The 15,028-nt window shown below is 43.7% G+C and overlaps 1 protein-coding gene across 1 annotated transcript; it reads right to left on the bottom strand.

Moving 5' to 3' along the window:
• Positions 1–6,353: 6,353 nt before the first annotated feature.
• LOC308396557 (histone H1-like) lies at positions 6,354–14,679 on the bottom strand. Its single transcript, XM_080881959.1, has 2 exons — positions 13,859–14,679; positions 6,354–13,738 (listed from the first exon to the last, which is right to left on the bottom strand). Exon 2 carries the CDS (start codon positions 11,588–11,590, stop codon positions 11,177–11,179), a length of 414 nt encoding a protein of 137 aa, XP_080738085.1. The 5' UTR covers positions 11,591–13,738; positions 13,859–14,679; the 3' UTR covers positions 6,354–11,176.
• Positions 14,680–15,028: the final 349 nt, after the last annotated feature.

Genomic DNA, 15,028 nt, shown 5'->3' with positions numbered 1-15,028 from the left:
CACCCTGTCAGCCTTGACACCAAACGAGAAGATATGTGGACCTCCTTGTCAGCCTCTTTTCGCATTTCTGCTCGTGTACCTCTGAAGTAGTTTCAAGGTTTCAGGGTGCAGAGTTAGTTCTTCAAAAAGCAGATTTGTTGGTGGGCTGAAAAGTTGGAGGTGGAGGCGGTGCAAATGAGAGACAGAGATAGAGTTCAAGCTTATGTCTGAGAAAGCTCAGGTTTCGCCTGATTTGCTGTGATACACTGACAAGAGAGATGCTTAAAGGCAGACAGGCAGGCAGGCGAGCTGGACGGGAAAGACGTCCCTCGGGGCAGAAGGCTCAATCACACACAAACAAAACAACTAGATATGAGGTTTTTTTCTTCTTCTTTTTGTTGTTTTATTATTATTATTTTTTTTATCACAGCACTACACAGTTGTATAACATAAAACAAATGATGTTAGACATCAGATAGAGAATAAAGGTCATCTCTACCCAATGAAATCATCTCGAATAATTTTATAGTCACTCCAGACTGTTTGTTTGCCTGCAATGCATATCCTTTTAGAGAGCTATTACTTTTTATATTAATGTTTAAGCATACATTTTCGGTGTTATCAGCCTATTGAATGGTTGTTATCAGTTATTATCACTCCTGTAGATATTGCCAGTAGGGAGCTTATCTCCACTAACTAGCAAGCTCAGTAGGCTACTATCGTCTCATTTAATAGTGATTGTACTTCATTGCTGAATAGGCATACTGGACAGACTGTTTCCACTTTCAATCAGCGACAAATTCCACCTCAGGAGGCAGATGGGGTAGCAGTGATTTAAGTTATTTAACTTTTACCTGTGAGAGTTGAGTTTGAGGCCCATCTCTTGGACTTGGTTTAATGTGGAGGAGTAGCGATTGTGCTCTGAGCCCCTCTCAGAAGGCTGAGCTATGTCACCCTATGTCTACGGAAGAAGCCATCCACCCTTCGGAGAAAGCTCATTTTCACTGCTTGTATCGCATTGCTTGCTATCTCATTCTTTTAGTCACTATCCAGAGTTCGTGAGCATAGTTGAGGGCAGGGACATAGAATGACCAGTAAATTGAGAGTTTAGTTATACAGACGGATTTGCCTCCAATCCATCTGTCAATCTCATGGCTGCACCTACAAATTCTGTCCATAAAAATATGAATAGAATCTGAGATAAAGAGGGAGCCCTGGCGGAGTCCAAGACGCAGGGAACGAATAGCTTGCAACAGCAAGCCACACACCCCCATACTCCCAAAGCAGCCCCACGGGATATTCCAAGGGTCAGATGCCTTCTGCAGGTACACAAAGCATGTGTAAGCCTGGTTTGTCAAACTCTATGCACCCTCAAATATCCTTGAGGGTAAAGGGTAAAGAGCTAATCGAGGGTTCCGTAGCTAGGAAGAGAAATGCATTGTACCTCCTCTATCCAGTGTTCAACATTAGTTTGTTAGTTAGTAGTTTAACGGTGAAAAGGGAAACAACATTCCTGTCAATAATGAGTTGACAGCAAAGTCCACATCTTTGCTGTCCTGTAATCCTCACACACATTTTAATTCATAATATCTGCAGAGTTCAGGAGACTTGCTTCTTAATGGACATTTACAACATACCTTCTGGACTGCTTAGAGGAGGATGGTGCCTATAGTTTTACAATAATGATTACATCTGAATGCTAGTGCCCCCGTATGCTCAGCTGGTTGAGTAATTACAATTACCTTGTTTTGTGGATCAATAAAAAACATCCCGTGTCGCTTGTTTTTAATATGAAACAGCAGCAGTAGAAAATAAGCAATGTTAATGTTATTTTTCTGTCCCCAGTTTGCTCAGTTTATGATGAATAACAGAGGTAACAGATCATAACTGCACTGTCTGAATGTCTCTCTGTTGTGTTTAAACAGGCAATCTGCAGTCAGATCATGAATAATGGACCTTAGTGCATTAAAAACACAACTTTATTTAGATGTATATTTTGTGAATGACACTGAATACATTTTTGCAGAAACCATTCAGACTGCTGATGATTTCAAAAACTGGTTTTGAACTGAAAAACAAAAGTTGAACAAAAATAACATTCAAAGTGCATATGGCAAACAGGACTTAGAATGGGAAGTGTAGATGGATGGCAGCTTCACAGTTAATGAGCTCCAGCTCTTGATGCTGAAAGAAAAGGATGAGAAATGACACTAGGGAGTATGTTAAGATGAGGAAATTTGTGGATTAGAAAAAAAACTTATTTCACTTTTACTTCACTGACTTGAAGGAAATGGTATGTGAATATAAGAGACAAATCAAGTTAGTTTGACAAGGTCGAAAGAGGTAAAAATGAGGTTAACTATATCATAGAGGGAGCAGAAGGGAATTTGGATCTGTCCGATATGAAGAGAAGGTGCCCAGGGCGAGGCTATTAATGATGGCAAGTTGTGAAACATTCATGAAGTCATCTATGGGAGAGCTTAAATGTTGAATAGTGTAGATGAAAATGGCAAGACCAGGGTTGGGTGTCCTTATTATATGAGGCCAAGGCACACAATTACTGCAAGTGGGAGAAAATGACTCAGCTTTTCTCTTCCATGGATGAGACACTGGTTCCTGGTAGGAGATGAGTATTATTTTCTGAGACTGCCTATGACCCTGTTGGAAGAAATCTAGGATGATGAGGTACATTTTGTTAATAGAAAAAGTGGGTTAAAGGGCTCAAAAGTCATTAAGTAGCCTTGGTGGAAGAACATGGATGTTCACTCAGATGTCATCTAACTTCATAGAACCTGGTCATCCAGTTCCCTCAGGGAGGAAAAAAATCTAGCACCTCTAGGATACAAAGAACTAGTTTTGAGCTATTGACATTGCACATGTATATATATATATATATATATATATATATATATATATATATATATATATATATATATATATGTGTGTATATATATATGTGTATATAGATAGATAGATAGATAGATAGATAGATAGATAGATACTGGAATGCCTAGAATTGTACAAGATCAACAGGACCCTAAGAGCCTTCATCAGGAACTCAATGGCGATGTGGCGGACAACACTAGAGGCCAACTCCAAGCCCATAGCACAAGTCACCATCAAGTGCGGGATCTGTCCCCACTGCTGTTCTGCATAGGCCTGAACCCCCTCAGTGAGATCATTGACAAGACTGGCTATGGATACCGACTACAGAATGGAGCAGTTGTCAGCCACCTCCTGTACATGGATGACATCAAGCTGTATGCCAAGAGTGAACGAGACATCGATTCACTGATCCACACTACCAGGCTATACAGCAATGACATCGGAATGTCGTTCGGACTGGAAAAGTGTAGTCGGATGGTAACAAAGAGAGGGAAGGTAGTCAGAACTGAGGGGATTGAACTACCAGAAGGCAACATTGCAGACATAGAGGACAGTTACAAGCACCTGGGGATCCCGCAGGCGAATGGGAACCATGAAGAGGCCGCTAGGAAAGCTGCAACCACCAAGTACCTGCAGAGGGTCAGGCAAGTCCTGAGGAGTCAGCTGAATGGTAAGAACATGATCCGGGCTATCAACACCTACGCCCTGCCCGTGATCAGGTACCCTGCTGGGGTAATAGGCTGGCCAAAGGAGGAGATAGAAGCCACTGACATAAAGACAAGAAAGCTCCTTACCATGCATGGAGGGTTTCACCCCAAGTCCAGCACCCTGAGGCTGTACGCTAAGCGGAAGGAAGGGGGCCGGGGACTGGTGAGTGTCAGCACCACAGTCCAGGATGAGACAACGAACATCCAAGAATACATTGGGAAGATGGCCCCAACTGACCGAGTGCTCAGTGAATACCTCAGGCAGCAGAAACCCAAGAAACAAGAGGAAGAGAAGGGACCATAATAGAAGGACAGGCCCCTGCACGGTATCTACCACCAGCAGATAGAGGAGGTGGCTGATATCCAGAAATCCTACCAGTGGCTGGACAAAGCTGGACTGAAAGACAGCACAGAGGCACTAATCATGGCAGCACAAGAACAAGCTCGAGTACAAGATCCATAGAGGCTGGGGTCTATCACACCAGGCAAGACCCCAGGTGCAGGCTGTGTAAAGATGCCCCAGAAACAATCCAGCACATAACAGCAGGGTGCAAGATGCTAGCAGGCAAGGCATACATGGAACGCCATAACCAAGTGGCCGGCATAGTGTACAGGAACATCTGTGCCGAGTATAATCTGGAAGTCCCGAGGTCAAAACGGGAGACGCCCCAAGGGTGGTGGAAAATGACCGAGCTAAGATCCTGTGGGACTTCCAGATACAGACGGACAAAATGGTGGTGGCTAACCAACCGGACATAGTGGTGGTAGACAAACAGAAGAAGACGGCCGTAGTGATCGAGGGCTCAGAGAAGAGCTCGAGAGGATGTGGAGGGTGAAGGTAACGGTGGTCCCCGTGGTAATCGGAGCACTAGGTGCGGTGACTCCCAAGCTAGGCGAGTGGCTCCAGCAGATCCCGGGAACAACATTGGAGATCTCTGTCCAGAAGAGCGCAGTCCTGGGAACAGCTAAGATACTGCGCAGGACACTCAAGCTCCCAGGCCTGTGGTAGAGGACCCGAGCTTGAAGGATAAAACCGCCCGCAGGGGCGAGCTGGGTGTGTGTGTGTGTGTGTGTGTGTGTGTGTGTGTGTGTGTGTGTGTGTGTGTGTGTGTGTATAAAACACCCAGCACGCCCCTGCGGGCGGTTTTATCCTTCAAGCTCGGGTCCTCTACCACAGGCCTGGGAGCTTGAGTGTCCTGCGCAGTATCTTAGCTGTTCCCAGGACTGCGCTCTTCTGGACAGAGATCTCCAATGTTGTTCCCGGGATCTGCTGGAGCCACTCGCCTAGCTTGGGAGTCACCGCACCTAGTGCTCCGATTACCACGGGGACCACCGTTACCTTCACCCTCCACATCCTCTCGAGCTCTTCTCTGAGCCCTTGGTATTTCTCCAGCTTCTCGTGTTCCTTCTTCCTGATATTGCTGTCATTCGGAACCGCTACATCGATCACTACAGCCGTCTTCTTCTGTTTGTCTACCACCACTATGTCCGGTTGGTTAGCCACCACCATTTTGTCCGTCTGTATCTGGAAGTCCCACAGGATCTTAGCTCGGTCATTCTCCACCACCCTTGGGGGCATCTCCCATTTTGACCTCGGGACTTCCAGGTTATACTCGGCACAGTATAACGGTATATATATATATATATATATATATATATATATATATATATATATATATATATATATATATATATTAGCGTTGGCATTATGGACAGGCTTCGGGAGTCCAGGCTCGCTCAATAAAGTCAGTGTGGCCTGTCAGCTGAATTCTAGTGATGCATTCCAACTATAAGTTACACTAATTCATGCAATTTCATAAAAAAAACTTTAAACACCAATACCACAGATAAGTAATTGCAACACAAACTCTATTTAATTATTCGGTTTACAGTAGCATATATAGTTTGAAATATGCATAGCATTTATTGTCAAGTCTGCTGTTGACACTGCGTCAGTGATTACTGTATGCTACTGTGTAGTCTAACAGCATGTTGGTCTTCATCAGCTTCAAGAGTTAATGCCATTGGCTCTAAGACATTGAACTGTTAGTGAAGCTTAAGGTTTATAGCAAAAGGTCAAGATAAAAGTAACACTTAAAGATGGAAGGTAGAAATAGGTCGCAGAGCTGTAACTTTTTTTTAGATGATGATTTGCCATTTAAGTATTCAGCCTGGGTATTTATATGCAGGACCTGTCGCCTGCATAGTCCAGCTGTGTTCAATGCCCATGTGGGAGATGCCAGATAACCCTGCAGGGGGGCAACTGGGGGCCATGGCCTGCTTCTTTTGAAGCCAAGTGAGGTTTTGGTTTGGATTTCTGTGCAAGTAATGGCCGTACACAGCCATGTCTGAGCACAAAGCAGTTCATCAAAGACAAACTTTTCTGTTGTATCATCATGGTCAATTTGATCATCTGGCGGGGGACGCTGCTTGAAAGCCGCGATAAACTGTGACTGTCTCCCCGTAGAGACACTCTTGGCATGTTCAAATGAGAGGAGAGCCTGGCACAAATACAACACAACATATCCCATCTGGCTTGAGAGCGCTTCAACAAGCTGTAGTCAGCCACTGGGGAGTAGGATGTCTGGGCTCCATTGCTTACTCTGCTGGTACCTGCTGTTAGAAACTAGAAATATATTTGAAGATAAAGTACTGGTTTTAAGTAATATGTAAGATTTGATTTCAATTTCACACCCACTGTTAGGTTTGTAGCATAAACCTATTCGCTGGAACGTTAAGACAATATAATTACACTGCTAAGCAAGACACAAATAGGCAAAGTTCTTCATGTTACTCGTGCACGGGAGAGAACCGGACAACCGCTTGACTCCAGTTGGTCTCGTCCGTCCTCCTGTAACACTGCCCTTTTATTGAGGTTACATGAATATGCATAGGTTCATTAACATACGACGTCTACATACAAACAAAGAGTACCTTGCCTGTGTGTGTGTGTGTGTGTGTGTGTGTGTGTGTGTGTGTGTGTGTGTGTGTGTGTGTGTGTGTGTGTGTGTGTGTTGCTGATCAAAGGGTTAAACATCCTTGGTCAGGAAGAGGGTAGCCTCCCCCTCACCCTAGATGGTTCATCCTAGATAACACGGTGAGGAAGTCCTGCAGTTCATCTAAACAAAGAGCACTTAGACTAGAACAGACGTAGCTACGTTAATCCTACCATAAAACAATAAGACACGGTATGACCTCTCATGCTCCCAAAGTGCTGTCTAATACACACAAAGTTTGCAGACTATCAAGGATCAAAACCTCTACCAATCTACAACTAATTACAAAACTCTAAGCATATATAAGTAAATATTTCTAAGCATAAATGACAATCAACAATACAAATCTAACATTTCCCCCCTTTTTGACCTTTATGCTTAAAAAGTTCCCAGGTATGAATACCTCATGTCTGACAGTTTCAATGCAAACCTTTTTATACTCAGCATATGTCAAATCACCCTAAATTACTGAAAAGGTACACAGTTTAATAAATGTATTAGCAGTTACCCCATTCATTGAGCTCATCTCATGGCAAACTACATCTTACGAGCAACCAAAGAAATTGTTAATTTAATAGTGAAACTAAAAAAGTAACATTTTCAAAAACATCTCAGCTTGGTGGTGCTTCCTCCGGGTGTGCACATCACATGTCTCTCTGCAGAGTGGTTTAAGCTCTGCAGGGCGTCATGAATGTCTCTTCCAGTTGTTTCCATCACTGTCCATAGGACCAGAGTCCAAATGTATGTAGAATAGACTTTCAAACATACCAGTTGGTTTTGTTGTTCGTCAACATGGGTCTCAGCTATTTCCAAGCTGCAGACCTCTCAGCACTCTAGTTTTATGGCCTCTTACCAGCCCCCATCACCTGACTTCAGACCTTCGTCTTGTGAGGGGGATATTTATGACTCCTTAATTGTCCACGCTCTGCAGAGAAACACCTCTGTGGAAAGGGTGCAGGGTTCAGTTGTCTTACTGCTGTTATGATCCCAGCAGCCTTCAGAGTGTCATCGTATGCACAGTATAGTGGCACAGCATTAGGTGATGTTCATAGGAAACTGCTGTCATCACCACCATAGCTTCTGGTTCCTGTGCTTTCATAGAATCATGATGTCATCCCCGAACTCCTTCTGCGCTGTCGATGGAGCTTGGCACGCTCCCCTCATCCCACGAGTTTTCATGTTCCAACGCTGCTGAAGGTTTAAGGCAGAGCACGTCGTACACCTTAGTTGTCTTCCTCAGCGTCAATATTGAATCTTTCATTTTATTTAAAATCTCCTGGAAGCTCAGTAGCACAGCTCTCTGTGTGATGTCTGCTGTGCTGAAGATGATCTCTGATCCTCCTGAAGCCTCTCTCCTGGCCTCAGCTCCCATCTTGTGGACGATCCTCTCCTCTATTTTGCAGGCAGTTTCATGGTCCTTGCTGTGGCTCCAAGGTCTGATCTCATGATGGGCCCCAACCAGCTTGACCTTTGACCTCAACCACTGCCTGGCTGTCGGCTATGCCTGGAATGGTTCACGCTTCTCACTGGGCCTCTGAAGATTTCTCAGGAGATTACTGCTGCACCTGTATTTCCTTGCTAAGAAGAAAAACTTCTATTTGGAGAGCATGTCAACAATCATCAAACCACATTCTTTAGTTCAGTGAACTTCACTTATAGGCCATCAAAGCCTCATCTGAACATGGATGCACCACTTGCATAGGTTTAATATTTGTAAATAAAACGGCTAATCACACAAATCACTGCAACAATAATAGTAAACATTGTTTAATGTTAATCCTTGCACTCCACCTCTTGACGCATGGACATTCCCATGCGTCAACTCACCAAACCTGGATCCCTGTCTTAAAGAAAAAGATTAGCTAGATCATGTCCCAGGCAACATCAGGGCATCTCCTCTGGAGTAGCTCCGTAACCCTGCAATAAAAGATGTTAGCGTGTGTTGCATATTAAGTTTGCTTAACACCTGGCTCTCCCAGGAGCCTGCATACACACCATCACGGCCTGGAAAGCAAAATCTGGAAGTGAAATCAAACTTCATACCTGTAAACAATTGTATCATAAGAGTAATAAGCATTCAACATCAGCAAGACAAGTGTCATGTGCAGGTTTTCTCAAATCAGTAACTACAACTATTACCCTAATTCACCTCAGACATGGATTATCCCATGTACTCTGTTAACATTAATGTAATCAGTGACTTCTCTTAAGCAAAGTCACTCCACTCATATATTATTATTATGGGTTCAAAAGTGGCCAGCAAATGAGCCCATAATAAACTATTCCATAAATACCGTAATCTCTTATTTGTTTTACCCATGTCACTTGTCCGCTTCAGCTGAATCTACTACAGCATTCTCAAAGAAACAAACATTAGCAATACACATTGACTGTGGTCAGACGGAGGTCAGACACAGGTCAACGGATTCTAGAGGTGCCATAAAACACCATTAAGTTAACACTCGCTGTGGAAACAGTAACACTGGTCTCATCACAGTATGTCTCAAACTATATTAATTTCTCCATCAACATATGCCTGTAACTACAGTTTTCTTCACACATAAACCCAGAAATCTCGTAGTAGAGAAACATTAGCCAGTATTCCTATAAATCACATGATCAAACACATGAAGAACCGTAATGCTGTAAAAACGAAAATGCAAATGTTAGCGCTTGCGCAGGCGTATGCATACTTTGTCACAGATATCTCTGTGAGCACACAAGCTAGTGAATGACGCACACATAGTAAATTCACAGACACAGAAAATGGCATTTAAAATGTTAAATCATCATGCAACCTCGAGTGTTGCTGTCATCTTTCTGCTCCTGTAAAGGGAAGCACACACAGACTCATCTGCACCCCTGCCAGGCGGGGGTCAACTTCACACAGTCGTGTTACATCAGTAAAGTCTTGTCAGCTTTTACCAGTCAGTCAGTTTGTTTTCCTTTCACTCACTCATTCATGCATTCATTCTTTCTTTCTTTGCTGATAGTGGAACCTATCGTCGCATTTAGTTTCCACTCTCAGCAAAATGACGTCATTTCAAAAAGAAAAAGAAGAACTTTAGTTTGGATTACATCGCTGAATCCTTTTGGACTGGGACTGTCATTTAATAATTGTCCCAAATAAGTGGCTTTCTCCAGAGTCCATTTAAATGTGGAGAACTCACTTGGCACAATTTTCTCGACGACGTGTAGCGCTTTTAATTCCCGACGTGCAGATCTGCTTAAAGAACAGAGATTATCAAACAAAACTTTCAGTGCACTGTGAAAGTATCAAAATAAAAAGGCCTTGTTAAGTCATGACACAAGCTCCTCATCTCAGGAGGGTAAATCATACCATTAGCATGGTTTATCATACCATCATACTAATCGGCAGGCTCAACTTCACAACAAAAGAAAAATCATCAGCTAGATTCACTCCAAATCAACCATCAGCTGCACAACACACAACATAATCCTAATGTCTTATTAGCTATGAGTTTAATTACCAGGTCTGTGCTCTTCACTCATTTAGGCCACAGATCTATTTTATTCAATTTTCCTTTTCCCTTCATCATAAAACATGTGACATGCTGTCATGCACTTCACAAAACAGTCTGTTCTGACGTATTCAGAGTTGTGTATCTAAATACAGGATTCACTCGCACATCAAAGCAGGAAACTCAGTGTTTTAGAGTCTCTACTCAACACACAACAACTCCAACACATCTCATTCACTCATACTAGAATTCAGTCACCTTTCATTAATCTAAAACCAATCAACTAATTTGCATATCAGCTATTAACCCACTAAGTTGACAGGACGACAGAAAAGCATGTTCAAAATAGTATCACAAAAGACAATTTCCCTCATACAGTAAATTACATGTGCTGCCTCAATCAAGCAGGAAGCTTCTCCCAATTTACCATTTTAACAACTAAATTTATTGTCTGATCACTGGTTGGTCAAACCAGGATCTTTTTTCTCACAAAAGTTAAATTGTTGTCCTGCAACTTGGAGAGTCAATTTTTTTTTCTTTAGGATAAATTCAGCATTTGATAACAAGTGTCTGCTAAATTGACACTATTGTAACACTGATGAAAGATAACAAGCTAATTTTCATTACATGTGTTTGTGTTATTAGGCAGGTCTAATGCATGTCTGTGGAGCTGCATCTCCAGCAGAGCATGTTCTTAAAGCTGCCTTTCCTACACACTTCTCTGCTATTATTTAATCATTTCTTAACTAATGTGCTATGAGTCTTCATGAGTCATTTTGTGTTTGGAATTGTTAGTAGGGTTAATGCATGTTCTGCTTGTGTGTGTGTGATTTTGTATATGTTTCTATTTTCGCAATGTTTCAGACTCCGTCTCAATTTTCCAACTTAAGCAGTCAGTTTTCTTTTCCCCAGGTTTGCTAACCCAAATTTTGATTTCCCACATTAAATAATTCCTATGTGTTCTCACCTAGTCTTCTCACTCTGTTGTCCTCTCCCACTTCAACAGTCCAACAGCCGGCAGTTCTCCTTCAGCTTTGTCCTGTGTCCCACTGTCTCTTCTTGCCATTTTACTCCACAGGTGGCAAATGTCAAACTCCAACTGTTCAGTTCTCCTCAAACGTTTTCTTCACATGCACAGTGAAGTCACAGCCACTCTCACTATTGTCCTCTGATGCGGTTGACTTCGTGCTAGTGGCTGAAGTGCTGCTGCTGCTGCCTTCCTGGGCGACTTCTTAGCAGCTGCTGCCGGTTTCTTGGCTTTGGCCGCGGCGGGCGTCTTAGCTTTGGTCTCAGTAACCCTGTTCATCTTGAAGGATCCGGAGGCCCCGGTGCCCTTGGTCTGCACCAGAGTGCCCTTCGCCACCAGACTCTTGATGGCGGTCTTGACACGGGCCTTGTTCTTGTCCACATCGTAGCCTCCGGCAGCCAGAGCCTTCTTGAGGGCGGCCACGGACAGGCCGTTGCGCTCCTTGGAAGCGGCCACGGCTTTCACAATCAGCTCGCCCACGCTGAGGCTGACCTTCTTGGGCTTGGAAGTCATCGTCTTCTTCTTCTTGGCCTGAACCTCGGCGCAGGGCGCAGGGCGTGTTTATGATGGAGCCTTTCCCACCACAGCGCTGGCACGTTGAACGCATCATGAAGGGTCCATTTCTTTCATGTCGCTAGCCAGCATGCTAGCTGCATGTGGCTTGCCCGAGTCACTCAGTCCTTTTTGAGCATTTCAACATGCTGCCACCGCCATCTTGCTCGCCCCTCCGTGGAATTCATCCAATCAGACAGGAAGATGGGTTTGCTTTCTTCTGCTGCTGTTTATCCACATTGCTGCTGCTTTGCTGGGACTTTTTGTGCTCAGGACTTGCTGCTGTCTCTTTATCATGGAGCTGCATTCCTTATCTTCAGGGAGGAGTGAGCTCGCTTGTGAGGTTGAGAAACACATGGCACTGTAAATAAGTCAGCCAGAAACTTGGCCTGCATGTTTCCAATGATGTTAAACTATAACTTTCTTCCGACCGCTGCATGTGGAAAATTGATTCAGGTCTGCTTTTCACCTGAAAGTGACAACTAAGACATTTCATTATTATCATCACTGCTTAATCAACACATATCTCTCTCTCTCTCTCTCTCGCTCTGTGTTTTTGTGAACAGTCCTTTCTTAAAAGCAGAAAATGAAATTATAGTTGTTTTTTTTTGGTTGATCAACACAAAACCTTTTTCCTATGATTATTTTTTTCTACAATATAAATTCTCCCTCTTATTCACTCTTTTTTTTTATTTTTTTTATTTACAATAGCTGGTGACCTGCAAAATCACCGCTGTCACTCACAATCAAAGGCAATTACTCTTGCACAGTGCACAAAAACACTGTGATGTCAGACACATTCACACTCACTTTGTCATCTGCAAAAATAAATCACATGGCTGATGATATGTGCCATGGTGATCCGTAAATATGATCACCAGTTTATTTAACTATTTTTCAACCCAACAAACAAATAATCAAAAACATGATGCTGATGTTATGAACACTCTACACACAAGTCAAGATGCAGGAAAACTGCTCATGGAAACGTTGCACACTCCAGTTATCACAGTTATCATAGCGCTGTTTCCCTCTCTTAGAGTAGTTCTCAGACAGCTCTCGATCTGATAATGTGTAGCCTGCTCATCAGCTCAGAAGAAAAAAAAAAAAACTGCAACGCAACATCACACAGTAGTTGCTCTGCCCACAGCGGCAAAGTCTTACACTTTCATATTCAACTCAGCTTCTCCATCATGTACTTTTAGATGTTTCATACAGGGTTGAGCATATTAGTTGTTTTCACAGATGTGCTCTATATCTCAACAATGGCTCATAATAAGACGAAAGTCTTCCACACAGGTCAAGTGCCTCTATGCACTTCATTAGTTTAAATATTTACCTATATCACTTCACCTCACATGTCATCGTACTGAATTTAAGCAATCACAAGCGTAATGTAGATGACTTTTAACAACTATCCACCTCAATTACGTCTATGGTCTGGCACACAGGCTGAAGAGTTAACGTTTTGTGTCAGCAAGGGGTGGGGGGACAGCCACCCACCAGAGCATAGCTGCTGATGTGGGCTGGCCTTCTCCACACGCTCTTCAAGGCTGGTGTGTTTTCTGAAAACTTCTAACATTTTAATCTCTTCCATTTTTAAGCCTGCGATTAACCGCACGGCTCAGGTCCGCGTGAAACCCGCGTGACCGCGCTCGCGTGAACCCGCGCAGCTGTGGAGCCGTCGCTCTCTCTCTTTTTTACATAAATACTTTGTGCTGCCAGGAGCAAAGTCCAGCACAAACGTCTGTCTCCCTCCGACTCACTCTTGGTTGCTTAGAAACCCATGATAACAACAACAGTCGGTGTCACAGACCACATGTTCTGCTCCGCACACACTCACACACAACAACAACAACGATGACAACAATGACAACGACAACAAAAACAACACAAAATAGGCCTATCGTCCAGCACAGTCTGGACCCCGCGGAACTTCTCAACGCCCCACAAAGCGGCGGAGAACTCACCTCTAGCCACACAAAGTAGCGAGGAACCTCTTGCTCCACAAAGTAGCAAGGAACCCGGGTATCGCTACACAAAGTAGCGAACTTCTCAACGCCTCACACAGTGGCGGAGACTGCACAACGACACGGTTATAGAGTCGGCCTCTTCTCAACGCCTCACACAGTGGCGGAGACTGCACAACGACACGGTTATAGAGTCGGCCTCTTCTCAACGCCTCACACAGTGGCGGAGACTGCACAACGACACGGTTATAGAGTCGGCCTCTTTAAACTTACTTGGCGTTGCTTAGAGTGTAATATCAGCCCGAATCCCGCCGACCGTCATTCATCGAGGAGAAAAGACAGACCGCGAATCCACAGGAACTTCCTGGCTGACGTCAGTCTTTCAGCGTGCCTCTCCCCCCCTCGGTGAATGCGATTCCAGGGCTCCGGCTCTCGAAGGACCAATTAATGTTAGGTTTGTAGCATAAACCTATTCGCTGGAACGTTAAGACAATATAATTACACTGCTAAGCAAGACACAAATAGGCAAAGTTCTTCATGTTACTCGTGCACGGGAGAGAACCGGACAACCGCTTGACTCCAGTTGGTCTCGTCCGTCCTCCTGTAACACTGCCCTTTTATTGAGGTTACATGAATATGCATAGGTTCATTAACATACGACGTCTACATACAAACAAAGAGTACCTTGCCTGTGTGTGTGTGTGTGTGTGTGTGTGTGTGTGTGTGTGTGGCTGATCAAAGGGTTAAACATCCTTGGTCAGGAAGAGGGTAGCCTCCCCCTCACCCTAGATGGTTCATCCTAGATAACACGGTGAGGAAGTCCTGCAGTTCATCTAAACAAAGAGCACTTAGACTAGAACAGACGTAGCTACGTTAATCCTACCATAAAACAATAAGACACGGTATGACCTCTCATGCTCCCAAAGTGCTGTCTAATACACACAAAGTTTGCAGACTATCAAGGATCAAAACCTCTACCAATCTACAACTAATTACAAAACTCTAAGCATATATAAGTAAATATTTCTAAGCATAAATGACAATCAACAATACAAATCTAACACCCACGATATACTGTGTTTGCATATTTTTGGTGGTATTATTATTTTCTTCCTTCCTCTTCTCCTTATCCCTATCAGGGCTGTGGGGGGTGGGGGTGGGGGGGGGGGGGACCCTATCCTAGTTACTATAGGGTGAGAGGCATTATACACCCTGTACAAATCACCAGTCTGTTACAGGGCCATTCACACTCTCATTCACACCTAAATTAAACCAATTTATTGCATGTCTTTGGACTGTAGGCAGAAGAGTACCCAGAGAGAAGACACGCAAACATGGGGAGAACATGCAAACTCCACACGGAAAGGCCCCAGTTGGATAGTGTCAAACTCAGGACCTTCTTGTTGTGAGGCAAGAGTGCTAACCACTG

The sequence above is a fragment of the Rhamphochromis sp. 'chilingali' genome (genome assembly GCF_963969265.1).
Source record: "Rhamphochromis sp. 'chilingali' genome assembly, chromosome: 5".
Lineage (NCBI taxonomy): Eukaryota > Metazoa > Chordata > Actinopteri > Cichliformes > Cichlidae > Rhamphochromis > Rhamphochromis sp. 'chilingali'.
The sequence above is the reverse complement of the archived record's forward strand: the minus strand, read 5'-3'. Positions and strand labels throughout refer to the sequence as shown.